Here is a 17994-nt window from a genome sequence, read left to right as displayed (position 1 = left end):
CTGAGTAGAAAACAATACTGCAAGTTTTATAAAAAATTACCACCACAATTAATACACACTGTCTAGGAAAAAGTAAAGATGTATGCAAGAAAGCTGCAAAAATATCAACGAAATATAATACTTTCTTCAACGTTTTATTCACATCACATCAAACCCTTTGTGTAGGACATGTCACTTCTTTTCAAAAAGAAAAACATGAAAACAAATGCCGTTATAGGATGTACTGAAATTTACATTGAGAACAAAAACGCTCAGTCAAAGCTTGGTGCAGGTAATGTAGGAGGTGCGGTTTTGTAAAAAAACAATGAAATCAGGCTTTCAAAATCAGCACCCGTGCAGTCATGAATCTGTATTGCCCATGGCTGTTCTGCAAACATAAAGACCCCTGAAACGACAGTAGCTAAACTGTGTTCACAGAATATTCCTGGTATGTGTTCAAGTTATATTTTAGCTACGCACTAAGTGACTACAATTTGGACGGCTGCAACATTATTTCATTTCGTCAACAACTGGTAAAAGAACTAGATAACCGAAAACGGTTGTGCTACAACCATGCCCCCAAAAGATTGAGCATTCACCCTGTAGTACCGTAAGCTGCACTGCACTAGGTTAGATCCATGTTTCATTGTTTCTGATCGTTTTGAATTTTCAGAGAATAATACAGCAGTTTATCTCAACCGACTTTCTAAGGGCATGTTAACTTTCAAAGTATCTGTCAGTTCCCTTTTACTTTCAGGAAACGCCAGAGGATCTATGAGTTTTTCACTAGATTTTCTGCATAATAGGCGGCACGTTTCCATATGTGTTAACATCCTTTCTTCTGTATTAAACATAAAACAAAAAAACTTCAAGGGTTTGCTTTATCGTTTCATGTCTGCGTCATGCTTGAATTCCATGTGTGCCATATCCAGCAGATGTCACCACTCCATCTTTAGGTCGTGGTCTGTTATTTTCCCGACTGCATCAGTTAAGCGCAATATCACAGGGTCCAGCTAAAGAGATGGTGGCTAACAAGAATGTCCTTGGTGCTGTCGACGAGCTGCATACGAGGGTCCTCGTTCACCGGCAGTTCTCGTACCATGGAGAGACTGAAGGACAGACGTGCCAGCATCCTGCAAGAGATAGAAATACCCTCCTCTGAGCTTCACTGTCATGTCTTACACGCCTGGCACTCAGCAACGCTCTGACGGTAGTATTGACTTTATTTTCCGTATAGGTACTAGGTCTGAACTTCCATTCTTGATTTACTAACACGTATTCGACTTTTCTTTCCTATATTTTTTCTTCTTTTTGGGCAATTTTTCGAAGAAGAGCAGTGCGGAACTAGGGATGTGCTAGCGCATATATAACTGACCACACATATTCTTTGCCTTATTTTACTGCCAGCTACACAAATCCAAAAACAAAGAGACTGCCAGCGTTCCAAAATTCAGAATCAAAAAACAAGAAAGGTAGGTTGTTGGAACGTTTGTTATTGACAAAACAATACTTGTTTTAATAATACATTTGTGAATGTATTGTTTTGTCAATAACAAACGTTCCGACAACCTACCTTTCTTGTTTTTTGATTAGGCCAGCTACACAGCTACAAATAAGTTGAACCGGGCACATATGAACGCATGTAAAAAGCAAATCAGGTTGACATTAATTTACTACTCATTTTTCCCCTTTTTCAACAACATATTTATTCTGGCATCACATTCTGTACGTTTTAGGTCCATCAACGCATAAAAAGGAAGCTTTAAATATACGTGCGATAACTATACTGTCAAAGAACACATCCATATGCAGCCATGATTAAGATGCTCAGCAAAAAATATTGCCAACAAGCGTTCGGTGATTTACCTCCACCGTACAAAACGACATTCAGAAACAATCGTAGGTTTGCCAATCTATCATTCTTCATTATTTGTTGAGAAAATATTAAAATTGATTTACGAGTGTAACACTATCAAATCAAGGGGTGTCAAAGCATACGTTCAATCTCAAGAGATGAATCCTCTTCGTAAACTATCAAAACTCAAAGCATCAAGACCTGTGCCAGTTCTAAAAGACCGTAACACCGACCAAGCGTGTGAGTGCCAAGCCTTAGGATGCGTCAGTGATTCTCGCTCAAAAGGTAGTGTTAATAGTGACTATAGTGATTGTAAGAGGGTCAGACGGCAGCAGCAGCGATGAGTTATAGCAGGCGTGCAGTTCAGGTTTCAGCATGCAACTAACGTTGGTAAATCCCTCGTCCCGAAGCGCCCAGTGATGCGTTGGTGGTCCAAGCTCAATGTTTAAGTAGCGAATAATGATTGTTAGAGAACCAGAAGGCAGCAGCAGCGACGAACTATCAGCCATGCAGTTCAGCTATCAGCGTGCAACTAACGTTGGTAACTCCCTCTTCCCGAAGCGCCCAGTAATGCGTCAGTGATTATTAGATGATCCGAAAGCAATAGCAACGGATGAGTTAACATACATGCACTTCAGCTCTCAGCATGCAACTGTCGTTAATAACTCCTTCCTCACAAAGCGCCTAGTGATGCGTCAGAGATTCCTGCTCAAAAAGGCAGTGTTCGAAGTGACAAAAGTGATTGTATTAGGAGGCAGCAGTTAGATTTAGCAGACAAGCAATACAGCTTTCCATGTTCCAGCATCGTTAGTAGCTCTCTCTATTTTCCAAGCAACATTTTTCAGAAGGAGGGGAGTTGGGTCACACTTTTCGGTAATATCTACAGTTTCGAATTGATAGGTTTGTTCCTTTAGGAAGAATTCATGGATACACTAATAGGTAGCCTTGTCAGGAGACAACTATCAAAACCATGCCTTCAGCGGAAATGTATTACTACTATTAGCCATGTCATTTGGTGTTCAGGGTAGCACTCAGTGTCCTTGCTTCTAGCAAAAGCCTGACTAAAAAGTCAACCTGGTGAATATTGTAAATCACGTTAGTAACCATGCATTGCATCTTGTTAGTAATCCCAGCCCCCTACCCATCCTCACCCCGTCGTACTTCTCAACTGCTTTGAACTCAAGGGTACCCTTTCCCCTGTGAAGACCATCTTATAGATCATCATAGTCTGTTCAGGCTTTTACCTGGGATGAGAGCATTGTTTCACTGACTTGGACGTTCACTAGAAATCTATAGCCTGTTTTCCAACTGGTAATCCAGAAAAAATCTTACTTTGCACAGAAAGAGCCAGGCTGTGATTTGTTTCGGGTCGTTTTCGAACAAAGGGATGTTCTTATGCAATTTCATTTAACAAAAAACCCCAATGAGACCAACAGCAAAAACGGAAAAGTTCTGTGACGGTTTTCATGATCGTTAACACGGGAAGGAAGGCGTCTTTAACCCCTTTCAACAGAAGTGTTTACAACTTCTACAACAAATCATCTGCATTCTTCACCGTCAGTAGGAGGCTGGCTGCGTGTTAATTCACGGTGCTTGCCAGAACTTGCAAATTACCCTTGTCATGCTTTTCCTCTTCGGCACGTTTTCTTCCATAATAATAACCATGAATACAACGCTCCTAGCCAGTCCACCTTCCCTTCTTTTTTTTTGTGCCTGCCTCTCCCCTTCCCCTTTTCTTGAGAACAAAATATGTTCGGGAATGTATGCCAATGACATTGCATGTCTCTTACATTAACATTGGGCGCTACCTGTTATACTCCTAACCGCCCATCCACAAACTACCTTCGGTTTTATCACAGAATTACTTCAAGCAAAAGCAATCTTCACAAGAATATTGCAAGATTGGATCTCATTTGATGATGTTGCAGACCCAAAATTGGTATGAAAGGTTGAAATCCAATGAATCATGCGATTACTAAATCACTCCACGGTAGCAACTGCAATCTCTTCAGTGCTGAAACATGCGGTCAGTCATGGAAACAGAAAGTAACCACACACACACACACACACACACACACACACACACACACACACACACACACACACACAGAGTTAAAACGACAGCATGCACAAGAAAGGGGATACACATAAGCATAACAAGCAGTTGTGGTAACCACATCAAGCATTAGCAAAGCGAAAGTGACAACAAAGCACTACAACGCTCCTGAAATGACTGTAGTGCGAGACTATAGGCATCACTGCTTGCAATCATACTGGCACAGAGAACGACACCAACAGAACGTAACAGGTGATGATACGGGCTTTCATGGACGAGAAAGGTGACAACCATGTCGACATTCATCAATAAAAAAGACAAGGTTTGAAATGTAATTTAGACATTCATCTACAACAAAGGCTACGTTAATTTAGACATTCCTCAATACAAACGACCGATAGAAACAGCTAGATAGTTTCAGCTAAGAACACACACAAATATAAACAAGGGTAGATCTCTTACCTGAGTTCACATTTGATCTGTACCCATCCAGGGCTACGGAGGAAGGACCAAGGGTGATACCATTTCTCCACCACTTCCACACAGGAGCACAGAGTTTCCAACCACAGGTGCAAGACTTGCTCACTGAAATGGAAAATAATCTTTTTGTAACAAAACTAATATCACCTCACAGGAAGTGGATCCGATTTATTTTCCTCGGCAATTCAGCAGTTCTTGATGTCACCTTTCTCCCACCGTGAAAGTTTTGCATCTCCACCGAATTGGTGGTTACGTTTTGGACTATTTACAGAAAGTGTTGACATTTCACCAACCCCGGATGGCAAACAACATCCCTGCTTTTTCGTCAGGAGGACATTGTTTCCAGCTGCAAGTATATCACTCGCTCACCGAAATAAAAAAAATTATAGCGTCAAAAAAACAAAAACATGGGGAGGGATTGTGAATACGTCCGCATACGTCTAGTAATAATTCCTACTCAAAAGAACAGTGTTTCCATCGAGAGGTGTAAGGTTTGCTTGCTGAAATGAACATCTGTAATATATATATATAATTTTTTTAAAAATTCCGTTGGGAAGCCCAAGCACACTCAAAATCAGCTATACATCTGATTATCGACACAAAACCAGTACTTTCAGTGTACCTCATCTCACCAACCACAATAATTTCTTGTCTGGTGCCTTTGGTATTTTCTAACCTTCATTTTGGACACCTCTACTTTTCAGCTCAACCCCCTTTACCCAAACCTTGTTTTCCCCCGTTCAATACAGAAGGGTACATAACAGGCATAGTTTCTATCTGCTAATTGGGCATGGAGTGAAAGCATCTTCATCAATCACTGACAATAGTCACGTTGAGTTGTTTTTGCTTCAGCGGCTTGACACCTCATGTTTCTGTCATGATAAGAATCGCAGACATTGAGCACGTCTTTCTTTACCAACCCTCAATTTTGTCAGGCCTTTTTTTTTTTCTCTTAATAGTTCCAGCACCCCAACTTCGTGTTTTTGGCGTACGAACCTCTTCACTTTTTTACCGCTCGGTTTCTGCAAATGATCCAGGCTTTTAACCACTGCTCCCCTGCTGCTTACAAATCTGTTAACCCTATTCTCTCCAACGGCCTGAATCCCGTAAGAGGGAAAAAATGATCCCAAGAAATGGAAGTGCCATGGTGACTGTAACTAAACGTTCTGCGTGTTTAGCGCTGCTACGTGTCACTGTCATTCTCACTTCATTTACAAGACGGATGAGATGCAGGGTTCTATCTATATATCTCACTGTAGGTATTTATCTCTCTCTCTCTCTCTCTCACTCTCACTCACTCACTCACTCACTCACTCACTCACTCACTCACTCACACACACACACACACACACACACACACACACACACACACACACACACACACACACACACACACACACACACATCCCATACGTATGCAAAACATACAATCGTTCTGCTACGATGCCCCCCCCCCCCCCCCCAATCTAACACGTAGAAAAGTAAGCAAAGTAATTACCTGCGAACGTTCACACCTTATGTAGTTCGCTACACTGTATAAGAAGTAAGCATCAATTTGTTCACCTTTACTACCTCCACTCTCTCCCCCCACCACTTTTCAATATCCAACACCTAGAATGGCAAGCGGCAACATGGTTTTGTGTGATCGTACAAACTGTTTGTAACTTCACCCGGTTAAACAGCCAGCAACGATGTGTTTTACCACACTGCATTATCCCCCCCCCCCCCCTCTCTCTCTGTCTCTTTGTCTCTCTCTCTCTCTCTCTCGCTCTATTTCTTGCTCTCGCTCTCTCCTCCCCCACCACCACCCTGAACATCACACAAGTTCAAGCTGAAAACGATGTGTCACTTAGGAGATGCCACTGTGTGTTCGTGCCACATTATTTGCTGCCATTTTCACTTCATTAGTTTGATGGATGGCACTTGACGGCGGTTCAATCTTTTCACCTCAGTCAGGATAATAGCTGCACTGCCGAAGCGCCCGTGCACATAAACACTCAGCAATTGTTCAACACCCTGCCAGCTCAATAGGCCACGAAATGGGAAACGTCTTCAGCTACATCCACGAAGAGGAGAAAAAAAACGAAACTGAAGAAGGATGAGAGGAAGAAGAAGAAAAGGCACGCAGAACGCAGAAAAGAAACATGAACATAAACTCGAACAGACACATTCAGAGAAGTATTTAAGCAGTTGTCACCAAAAGAAAACAAAACGCAGAAAAAGAGGGGTGGGGAAGGTGTGGAGGGGAAGGTGTGGAGGGTAAGGGGAGGGGGGGGGGAGGGGGTTGCGGCGAATGTGAGGCCAAATAGGATTTGGGACCTAGAAACTCACGGGGGGAAAAGAAGAACAGGCCTGTCGAACGCCAAGTAAAAGAAAGAAGAAACTTCAACAGAAAACACAAGGAGGTAAAGCGCGAGCTGTCACAAAGTTCATTCGTTCACTATTGCCTGCATTCATTCCCCTGACACAACGTGTTAATCTCTGTCATAAGCTCATCTCTTTCGCGTTCTGTTTCATCAGCACACGCCAGCACTAGCACGATGGATGAGTACAGCACGTCTACGGTGACAAAGTATCTTTTGCGCTGCCGCTCACCATCCGTGTTCTAAGTTCACCCTGACAACAGCCATCAATGGGAATTATGATGTTTTCTGTCACACAACAATGCACACTGAGGAATGACTGGCAGCACCAGCTGGCTTCCTTCTGGAGAAAAACAAACAAAACAAAGAGAGAGAGAGAGAGAGAGAGAGAGAGAGAGAGAGAGAGAGAGAGAGAGAGAGAGAGAGAGAGAGAGAGAGAGAGAGAGAGAGAGAGAGAGAGATGCAAGACTAAGAGAGATAGACGAGAGAAACCTGAAAATCTGGTCGGTGAACAAGCCACCAAACATCTTATAATGTCACACGCATTCCTTCTTTGCCACTACTAAAGCAAACGTGTGCAAGATTGTATGTTACACGCTTTGATGCCGAAATCAATTATTTTGATTATGCATTTATTTCTGAAAAATGTTACCTTCACATACATTCAGTCACTACCGTAAACACTTATGTTTTCAGTATTCATTTCAAGTGATCACGAACGTAGAAAAATGGGTATCAAAGTGTTGTCACATTTTGTTGTGCATTCTGAATAGTGTGTCAACAGGCCTTGGTCAGTCAACCACGTTTTATCTGTGTACTTCGTGTTTGACGGAAAAAGAATGACACCAACCCCGTTCTCCTGTATATAACTGAAAGCCACATTTTCTTCTTCATTCAATTTCTGTTTTCAAAAGCTTCGTCAACTTTCCACTTACACGACAAGCTCCCTTTACCAAGCTTCAATTAAGAACCCTGAATACGAAAGGTCAAAACAAAACAATTGGTACTACTTTCACTATCGTCGTCTGCAACGAAAACCGAAAATGGCGAAACGCTTTGCTATGTACACAGAGGACGAAATTTTAAAGAAAAGATCGAACCTTACACCTGTGACTATGAAAAGTTGCATAGACAGTTCCGTGCGGATCTCACCACGTATCAACGTACATCCGATGCTCAGGACCTACAGATAGGTGACGCTTTGGCGATTGAGGCTTCGTCTTCAGCTCTCTAACACGCACGCAGACAGTCAGGCAGGTCTAATCTGCACCAGCGGTGTTGGAAGGTTTTGATTTAGAAACACTCGAATGTTACTTCGACGAGATAAACGAACCAAAAGTCAAAAGTGTGCCCCAACTTCGAAAAATATTCTTTCAAAACGGCACTGTAAAAACCATCAACATCACTGTGAGAAAATAAACAATACAAACACAACCAGTACCCCTGTGGAACATTTTGGGTAGACTTTCCCACGACCTGACCTACACAAATCCTCGGTGTTCGTTCGCGCTTTGCATTCAATCTGTGTTAGTGCGCGTGTGTGTTTGTGTGTTTAGCTTTCGTTGGTATGTGCTGTTTGGTTCAAAATAAGTTTATCTTTTTTCATTGAAAGATTCAGAAACGTTGGTTGATACTTTGTTGAATGCATTCAACCAGAAAAGACACGAAACGCATTGAATCTATCTTCTGCGCGCATGCGGGTGTAGGGTATGTGTAAAAGGGCAATTGTGTTTTTCAGTCTTGTTTTGTGCCTGTTATTTCATCCCCAAAAACTCATTTCTGTCTTTCTATGTCTATCCTGTGAGACATAATCGCTATTACAAGTTAGTCGTGTGACAGAGAGTTTTCTTGCACACTCGACTGCTGCTGTCTCACTTCTGTCACACGACTAACTCGTAATAGCGGGTAATATCACAGTTCGCCATTGAGCTTCAGTAAGCATCAGTGCAACCCTGATAATTATGATATATCTACTTAATTGTGAGTAGCCACAACCAACATCACCACCATTGCCTTCAGCAAAGTTATCTCGTCATCCTCTTAGCCATCACCATCACCATCGGCAGCAACATCGTCGTTATCATCAACGGCGTCATCATCATTAACGTCTTTCTTTATTTCTTTATTTGGTGTTTAACGTCGTTTTCAACCACGAAGGTTATATCGCGACGGATCATCAACGTCATCATCATCATCATAGTCATCATAATAATAATAACCATCATCATCATCATCCTTGGAGAAGCACAGTAGGTAGAGTAACTTACTTGAGCCCACAGCAGATGAGAGAGCGGAACTTGACGTCCATCTGGGCATGGCAGGCGTCGTGGGACACGTTCACTGCCTGTACGGCCTGCACGATACATCCACACAGTCAGCATCAGCAGCAGTCGTGCAATTGTTCACCTTGTCTGTCTGCCTGTCTATCTATCTATCTATCTATCTATCTGTCTGTCTGTCTGTCTCTGTCTGTCTGTCTCTGTCTTTGTCTTTGTCTCTGTCTCTGTCTCTGTCTCTGTCTCTCTCTCTCTCTCTCTCTCTCTCTCTCTCTCTCTCTCTCTCTCTCTCTCTCTCTCCCCCCATCAAATCCTCGACAGAGAAATGTTCTAACATCGCCTAGTCGCTTCTTTCGTGTTCCCAAAGTATCTGAGAAAGTTGCTTTTTTCTCGTTATCTACATTTTTATACAGAAATCGGTATTTGACCATTAAAATATTGAGTCTAATCCCTACAAATATCAAAAATACACCCCCCTTCGATCAGGAAGGACGAAGCCAGGGTAGCCGATTGAAAATTCATTATAGTAATTCTAAGTCGTAGGATATCCTTATTTGGCAAATCTCCTCTCGAATACCATGCATTTCGTGCGTTTAAAAAAAAAATCGTGGACAGCGCTCCAATACCCAGTCGCGGGAGATACTGTTGCTGTGATTGTGTGGGTGTGACATGAATTTGAGTGGTCGATATTTATAGTCAAAGCACATGCTCTCTGCACATGGAAATCAAAACATTGGAAGTGTTACTAACACTTCTCAAAAATAAAAACTTTTTTTACATATTGTTTTTACATATATATTTTTTTCTATACATTTTTTCTCCATGGTCATCATCTGACATAACTTTTTTAGCGAAATCTAACCATAAGATTATTGAGAAAAAAAAAGCAAAAATGTAGACGACCACCTTTCATTTGATATTTTCAGAGTGTGTGAGAGATCGAACGGCCTCTTTTAGTATCCCTAAAGTATCGTCTGTCTATAGACCCTCTAAATATGTACGTGCGTGTTCTCGGGGGTATCGCCAGCGTCTCGGTCTCCCAAGAAAAGGGCTGGGGGAGGGAGGGCGAGACAGGTGCACTGACAGACAGGTGGAACTAATGGAATCCAAACACAGGTGTAAGGATGAAGGACAGACCTGCCATCGGAGAGGCGACTATCACAAGAAACAACAAGCACCGACAGGAGAAGAAAAAAAAGTCTCTCCATCCCCCACCAGCCGCCTAATCAACTCCAGGTGTGAAACGGAGATGATAGCAGGTATGCCGGCGCTACAGTCAACAGGCCTCAACGTTTGTTTTTCCGACCGCATCTGCCAGGGTTTAAGCCTACTTGCTTTGTGGCTTGATCGGGCCAGGCCAAACACCCACAGTTTGTTTTCCCTTCCCCGTCAAGTCATAAACCTGATCGGGCCAATCTGTTATTTTGCACACTTTGTTACATAAGTGAAGAATCCAAAATCAACAGATGGGCCCCGAGACGAGAACAACAGGTGTTGCGTAACTGCTGCTGCTATTACTGCTGAGGCCTGGAAAGAATCTTTTTAAATGAAGTGCAGGTGTTTCGCCTGCTAAAACCATCACTTCCAAAAAGGAGATACACGAAAGAGGACCGGGGGTGATCGGGGGGGGGGGGGGGGGGGGGGGGGGGGGGGGGGGTTGCCGTAACGTTATCATAAACCTGCCTTGAATCTTCCACTTTGCTCCTTTCTAAACGAAATACTTGAATCTTTCGCTTAGAGCTGTCGACACAACAAAGTCTTTGCAAAATACCAGACAGCAGTTGCTTCTACAGACTATGACAGATGAACCATAACACCTCCTGTTCTGAGTGTTCATTGACTTAAGTTATTGGTCTTCATTATTCTTGTTGTCTGTTATAACCATGTTGTTTCAAAGTTTACATCGACCTTTAATTCCAAAGATAATCTGATCATCTAAAACTATTGCAAAATGGCAAGACTAGTTTGCGGAAAGCGTGCTAACACAAGCGCGCATGCATTCACGCTCGCACGCACGCGCACACATACACACACACGCGCGCGCGCACGCACGTACGCACCTGAGAACAACAAGAGGAATAGGGTTGTCTGTGGTATACAGACGATCATCGGATCATTTAGTTGAAGGCACATTTCTTCTCGTTAAAACTGCTCGGCTCACTATCTCAGATCTGCCCAGGCTTTTCTACATTGTACAAGACCATCCGGCCCTAGGCCCTCCACTTGTTCACACGAGTGAACAGCCTGGGCCCTCAGCGTACAGTGGAAATTTTGTTCTGATTAATTAATTTCGTAAACGAAAATTAAGGAATCTAAGGAATTATTTCATCAACAAATCAAAAATGACCACAGCAAGCAGTCAAGGTGTTGATGGTTGGTTTATGACCAAGTGGAAGGACAGTCTTATCCAATGCAAAAGCATGTCCAGAACTGAGACAGCGAGCCGAACTGTTTACACGAGAACGAGCGTGCCTTTAAAAAGACAACATGACGAGCGCTTCCACCAAAACTGACTCCCTCCCCCCCATTACATTTGTGCCAAACCTAAATTGGAAATCGATCACTTACCCTGTACAAGACTTCTTCTGGTGTCAGCACTTTGCCGTCTTCATCCAGTCTGAAAATGGAAACGATACAGCTGCGGTATAGCCAACAAGAACATAACATTCGCTTTACATGCCTTACATTCATTTTCTTGACTGCTTTTGCTTCAATGTGGACTTTCGCCCTGCATCTGGGCTACAATGAATGTGAAACGAATGTGGGCTTCGTGGAAGTTAGTATGCAAAGGGATCTATGAAAGAACACACAACATGCCATCGTTTAATCAGCTTTCATGATACACTCAGGTGAAGTAACAGGTTCGACATTGCACTTAAAAATAATAGTCTTCGAGTCAGCAGCAAACTTGATTGTCACGAATATGGAGTACGAGTGTCCTGAACAAATGACTATGTATTGCAAAGTGAAGGTTACGGATACCTCAGCAATTGCTAACCATAAAACGGGGCAAATAAAGCTGTGTAGACTCTAAGACTGACCTTCTAAAATAAACACTGTACACATAAACTAACAAAGAACAGGCCATGCATGCCTTGCAATTTACAGAGCTCTTCCTTGATCCAGTACGTCTAGAAATCAAGTGCACAAGATTGTAACAAACCTGCAATACAATTCTGGGATTGGTAACGTGCAAGAAGGTAGGTTTCAGAAATAAATCAAACATGTTGGCATGAAGAAAATCTACCTAGATTCAGACCCTAACATATAATCACATTTTCTGGGTGCAGGGTTGCATGGACGTTTTTTTCTTATAAATGTATACAGGCTTACCTAAAGTATGAGCTACAAATACATATTTGCTTGATGACTCAATACAAAAATGGACCAGCATCAAATACAGCTGCCTCATACAAAAGATATGTTGAAAGTGCAAAGTATTCTCTGGGGAGATAGATGGAGGCAAAGGCATTTGGTTAAACAGGGCTGCATGCCTTTCACAACAAATAATACAGCTGTTGTTGTTGTGTTGTTGTTGTTGTTGTTGTTGTTGTTGTTGTTGTTGTTGTTGTTGTTGCGATCAGATATAAAAAGCGTGCATCATATGGAACTACCGTGGTGACAAGAAACACAAATATCACAGCAAGTTTCAATCATTAACTATACTCTACTGGAAATCAAAAACAAAAAAGTAATTTCGTTTAAGACAGCTTATTAACATTTCCACGACCATCAAGAACAGCCGACATCCACTTCCAGCTATGGTGGCGTCAACAAAAGCCTTCTTATTGATTACTCAAAGCTTTTGACAAATATCAGCTCTACTGAGCTGCTGGGCACCCCCCTCCTCACCCCCCCCCCCCTCCTCATTTCCAAACCTCACTCCCCTAAACCGCCACCACCACAACGTCCAACTACCCCCCACCCAGAGAAAAAAGGAAACGTACGACAAACTAGAAAAAAAGCCACAAAAACCCGGCCGAACACTCCAATGCTTTAAGAATATACGTAGAAGAAAGGCAAGAAAGAAAGAAAAACGAACCAAAAGTACACACACACACACACACACACACACACACACACACACACACATTAAACAAGTCGCGTAAGGCGAAAATACAACATTTAGTCAAGTAGCTGTCGAACTCACAGAATGAAACTGAACGCAATGCCATTTTTCAGCAAGACCGTATACTCGTAGCATCGTCAGTCCACCGCTCATGGCAAAGGCAGTGAAATTGACAAGAAGAGCGGGGTAGTAGTTGCGCTAAGAAGGATAGCACGCTTTTCTGTACCTCTCTTTGTTTTAACTTTCTGAGCGTGTTTTTAATCCAAACATATCATATCTATATGTTTTTGGAATCAGGAACCGACAAGAAATAAGATGAAAGTGTTTTTAAATTGATTTCGACAATTTAATTTTGATAATAATTTTTATATATTTAATTTTCAGAGCTTGTTTCTAATCCAAATATAACATATTTATATGTTTTTGGAATCAGAAAATGATGGAGAATAAGATGAACGTAAATTTGGATCGTTTTATAAAGTTTTATTTTTTTTTTTACAATTTTCAGATTTTTAATGACCAAAGTCATTAATTAATTTTTAAGCCACCAAGCTGAAATGCAATACCGAAGTCCGGGCTTTGTCGAAGATTACTTGACCAAAATTTCAACCAATTTGGTTGAAAAATGAGAGCGTGACAGTGCCGCCTCAACTTTCACGAAAAGCCGGATATGACGTCATAAAAGACATTTATCAAAAAAATGAAAAAAACGTTCGGGGATTTCATACCCAGGAACTCTCATGTCAAATTTCATAAAGATCGGTCCAGTAGTTTAGTCTGAATCGCTCTACACACACACACACACACACAGACACACGCACATACACCACGACCCTCGTCTCGATTCCCCCCTCTACGTTAAAACATTTAGTCAAAACTTGACTAAATGTAAAAACAAGAAGGGCAAAGCCCATACGACTCACATGCTTGACCTTGACCTTTACATGACCTTGACCTTCAGGGTCAAGGTCAAATAACTAAACCTAGCAATGACATCATACACTAAGAACTGCTTTACACATTTTTCCTACCAAAATGCATGTGACCTTGACCCAAGGTCAAGGTCATCCAAGGTCATGCAACACAAAGCTGTTAATTCAAGACATAGGAAGTACAATGGTGCTTATTGGCTTTTTCTACCATGAGATATGGTCACTTTTAGTGGTTCACTACCTTATTTTGGTCACATTTCATAAGGGTCAAAGTGACCTTGACCTTGATCATATGTGACCAAATGTGTCTCATGATGAAAGCATAACATGTGCCCCACATAATTTTTAAGTTTGAAACAGTTATCTTCCATAGTTCAGGGTCAAGGTCACTTCAAAATATGTATACAATCCAACTTTAAAGTACCCTTGCGACCTTGACCTTGAAGCAAGGTCAACCAAACTGGTGTCCAAAGATAGGGCTTACATTGCCCTGTATAGCATGCATAGCTAAGGTTGCCATTCTCAATAACTTCAGAAAAAAATGCGAAAATGTGAAAAATGGTCGTTTTTAAGACAACAATTACGGCCCCTGTGACCTTGAACTTGAAGTGAGATCAAGTTGCCGCACATGTTTTTTGAGATCTTGTAACCATACACCATCAGGTCACATCAGGTGTTGATAGACTTAATAGTGTCCAAGAAATATCCAACGTTAAAGTTTTCCGGACGGACGGACGGACGGACGCCGGGACGGACGGACGGACGGACGGACGACTCGGGTGAGTACATAGACTCACTTTTGCTTCGCATGTGAGTCAAAAAACCACACACACACACACAGACACACATACACACACACTAAAACAAAACACACACACACACACACAGACACACTAAAACACACACACACACACACACACACACACACTAAAAACACACACACACACACACACACGTACACACACACACCACACACACACACACACACACACACGTACACACACACACACACACACACACACACACACCACCACCACCGCCAACACCACCACCACCATCCTCGTCTGGATTCCAAGAATTATAGTCAAAACTTGAGTAAGTGTCAAAAAAGCAACATGCCGAAAGAGAGAGAGAGAGAGAGAGAGAGAGAGAGAGAGAGAGAGAGAGAGAGAGAGAGAAGAGAGAGAGAGAGAGAGAGAGAGAGAGAGAGAGAGAGAGAGAGAGAGAGAGAGAGAGGAGAGAGAGAGAGAGAGAGAGAGAGAGAGGAGGGGGGTTGGGGTGGGTGGAGGGTGGATACGGTACGAGTGTAGTAGCAAAAAGCCAATAAGGAAGATTTAGCAACAAGTGAGCCGGGCAGAGGTGCCTCGGATAACAACATAACAAAGCGGGACTGAGAAGCGGAGGTGCGGAATGCCGATGTGACACCGAGCGGCAAACAGCCCTGGAAAGGTGAGAAAGCATGAAGCAGGTGAGAGAGAGTATCGTCTGCTGAGGTGCGCATGGAACTGCTTTCTGGCTGACACGGGGCTGTTTGGGGCTGACAGCTGGCACTAATGAGCTTCACGCAGTGCGCCGCCGCCAAAGTGTCACATGTGCCACTGCTTCCAGGCGCTTGGCACTGCTACATAGAGGTCCACTATTGCAGCTACCCTTCCCCCCCCCCCCCTCCTCACCCTCTAACCCCCTACCCCGCCCCCTTCATACCAACCCTATTCCCCCAATCAAAATCCTACACCCCCACCCCCTTGCTTGGCCATGCCACCTTTTACCACCACCCCGCCCCCCTTCCACCACCCAAACTTGCATCTCCCAGTAAAAAAACCACACACACACAACAGCACAAAATGAATCTGAACCAAAAAATACAGCAAAAAAAAAACAAGTGAACAAAAAGAACTAACAAAAATCAAAATCAGCTCAAGAAATGTAACTGGTTTAAGCAGATTATTACCAAAGAGGGAGGGGTCAATATTTTGCTTACATTTACCGGCTCTTATTAGCAAGCTGGCTCTTTGTTTACGTTATGAAAAACAGTGCACAGTTGAAAGTCTAACGGGGCGGGGATGTGGATCAGTCGGTAGCGAGCTGGATTTGTATCCAGTTGGCCGCTGTCAGCGTGAGTTCGTCCCCACGTTCGGCGAGAGATTTATTTCTCAGAGTCAACTTTGTGTGCAGACTCTCCTCGGTGTCCGAACACCCCCGTGTGTACACGCAAGCACAAGACCAAGTGCACACGAAAAAGATCCTGTAAATGATCCATGTCAGAGTTCGGTGGGTTATAGAAACACGAAAATACCCAGCATGCTTCCTCCGAAAACGGAGTATGGCTGCCTAAATGGCGGGGTAAAAAACGGTCATACATGTAAAATTCCACTCGTGCAAAAAACACGAGTGTACGTGGGAGTTTCAGCCCACGAACGCAGAAGAAGAAAAAGAAGAAGAAAGTCTAATGTTTCAAGGCTGAAAGTTCTCTGACACTGACAGTGTGGCATGATTTATTTCAAACATGTTGAGGGATGAAAACATTTTGCATGAAACGCCTTTGAAGAAAAGATTGAAACTTAAAAAAAACATGGACAAGCAACAGACAAACACACACACAAAATAATGATATGTTGAACTGACCTGTATGTTTTGCAGAGAACGAGTCGAGAGTAGACACTTTGGAAATCCTTCTCCACCTCTCGTGTGGCTGCCTGTACATGTACAACAAAAGGACCACCAATTATGAAACTGCAATGCAACATGTGTATCTGTTGCAACATCGCCTTTACAATTCTCATATGCATTTTGAGTTATTTTACGCGGACTGTTAGCAAATTATGATAACACTGGCATGTATTGAGCCAGGCTGATGGAGGGGGGGGGGGGGGGGCTGCATCTCTCTCTCTCTCTCTCTCTCTCTCTCTCTCTCTCTCTCTCTCTCTCTCTCTCTCTCTCTCTCTCTCTCTCTCCTCCCCCCCTCCCGCTCTGTGCCTTAAACCTTTATCCTTGTAAAATAAAGTTCTCTCTCTCTCTCTCTCTCTCTCTCTCTCTCTCTCTCTCTCTCTCTCTCTCTCTCTGTCTAAACAATTTTACATACTTCGTGTAGTTATACATATATATATACAACTAGAGGAATACCCGGCTTCGGCGGGGTGAATCGCGAGACAGAGACAGACAGCGTGGCGGTTCACCACAATCACCTTTGAAGGCGAAGTCCTCTCAAACGGGATTGAGAATTTTAAAGCTTATTTCTAAGCCTTATATTAACTGTTATGGCTTCTCAAAAGCCAGAACATACAGACAGACAAAAGCCGCCAGACCCCATCACAAACAGAACTCTACAATCTACAGGTGTTGCCTCCACACACACACACACACACACACACACACACACACACACACACACACACACACACACACAGAAGCCGTATATATCTATCTATATATATTGCTATTTCATATGTTACGTGGATTTCCATTGGTCAATTGGGCAAAATTGAGCTCATTGCAAAAGTGATATCGACGACATTTCCGTCGATATCAGTTTTGATATCGACGACCTCTTTATTGCTTCCCCACTTCAAAAACAAAAACACCTAAATTAAAAAACAAACAAATATATATGAAAATGTAATTATCCCAGAATTTAGTTGAGCAAGTGACTAAAGACTTTTTGAAAGAAAAGACATTTTGAAAAACTGAAAAGTACAAGAAAAGAGTGAACAAAAAGAAATAATAATCAGAGGGAGGGAAATGGAACAGCCAAAACTGAGACAAATACTTTTTTAATTTCTTTACAGTAAATACAAAATGTCCAGAGAATTAGCAATATATCTAACACTAGAGGAATACCCGGCTTCGCCGGGGTGAATCGCAAGACAGAGACAGACAGCGTGGCGGTTCACCACAATCACCTTTGAAGGCGAAGTCCTGTCAAACGGGATTGAGAATTTTAGAGCTTATTTCTTAGCCCTATATTATCTGCTGTGGCTTCTCAAA

At 42.6% G+C, this 17994-nt stretch overlaps 1 protein-coding gene across 5 annotated transcripts in view; it reads right to left on the bottom strand.

Moving 5' to 3' along the window:
- LOC138959301 (small G protein signaling modulator 3-like) overlaps window positions 1-17994 on the bottom strand; it is a 57115-nt gene that overhangs the window by 6256 nt on the left and 32865 nt on the right. For 4 of the 5 annotated variants that reach the window (XM_070330717.1, XM_070330719.1, XM_070330722.1 and 1 more), the window contains exons 16-19: window positions 16636-16706; window positions 11578-11626; window positions 9001-9086; window positions 4353-4475 (exon numbers count right to left, since the gene is read on the bottom strand). In XM_070330717.1, the coding sequence (XP_070186818.1) occupies window positions 4353-4475; window positions 9001-9086; window positions 11578-11626; window positions 16636-16706 (329 nt within the window). Of the gene's footprint in view, window positions 1-120; window positions 1113-4352; window positions 4476-9000; window positions 9087-11577; window positions 11627-16635; window positions 16707-17994 lie in introns of those variants that run through there. The other variant, XM_070330718.1, reaches the window with a different exon arrangement.

This window comes from Littorina saxatilis, linkage group LG2 (assembly GCF_037325665.1).
Source record: "Littorina saxatilis isolate snail1 linkage group LG2, US_GU_Lsax_2.0, whole genome shotgun sequence".
NCBI lineage: Eukaryota > Metazoa > Mollusca > Gastropoda > Littorinimorpha > Littorinidae > Littorina > Littorina saxatilis.
Note: the sequence above shows the minus strand (reverse complement) of the source record. Positions and strands in the feature narration are given on the sequence as shown.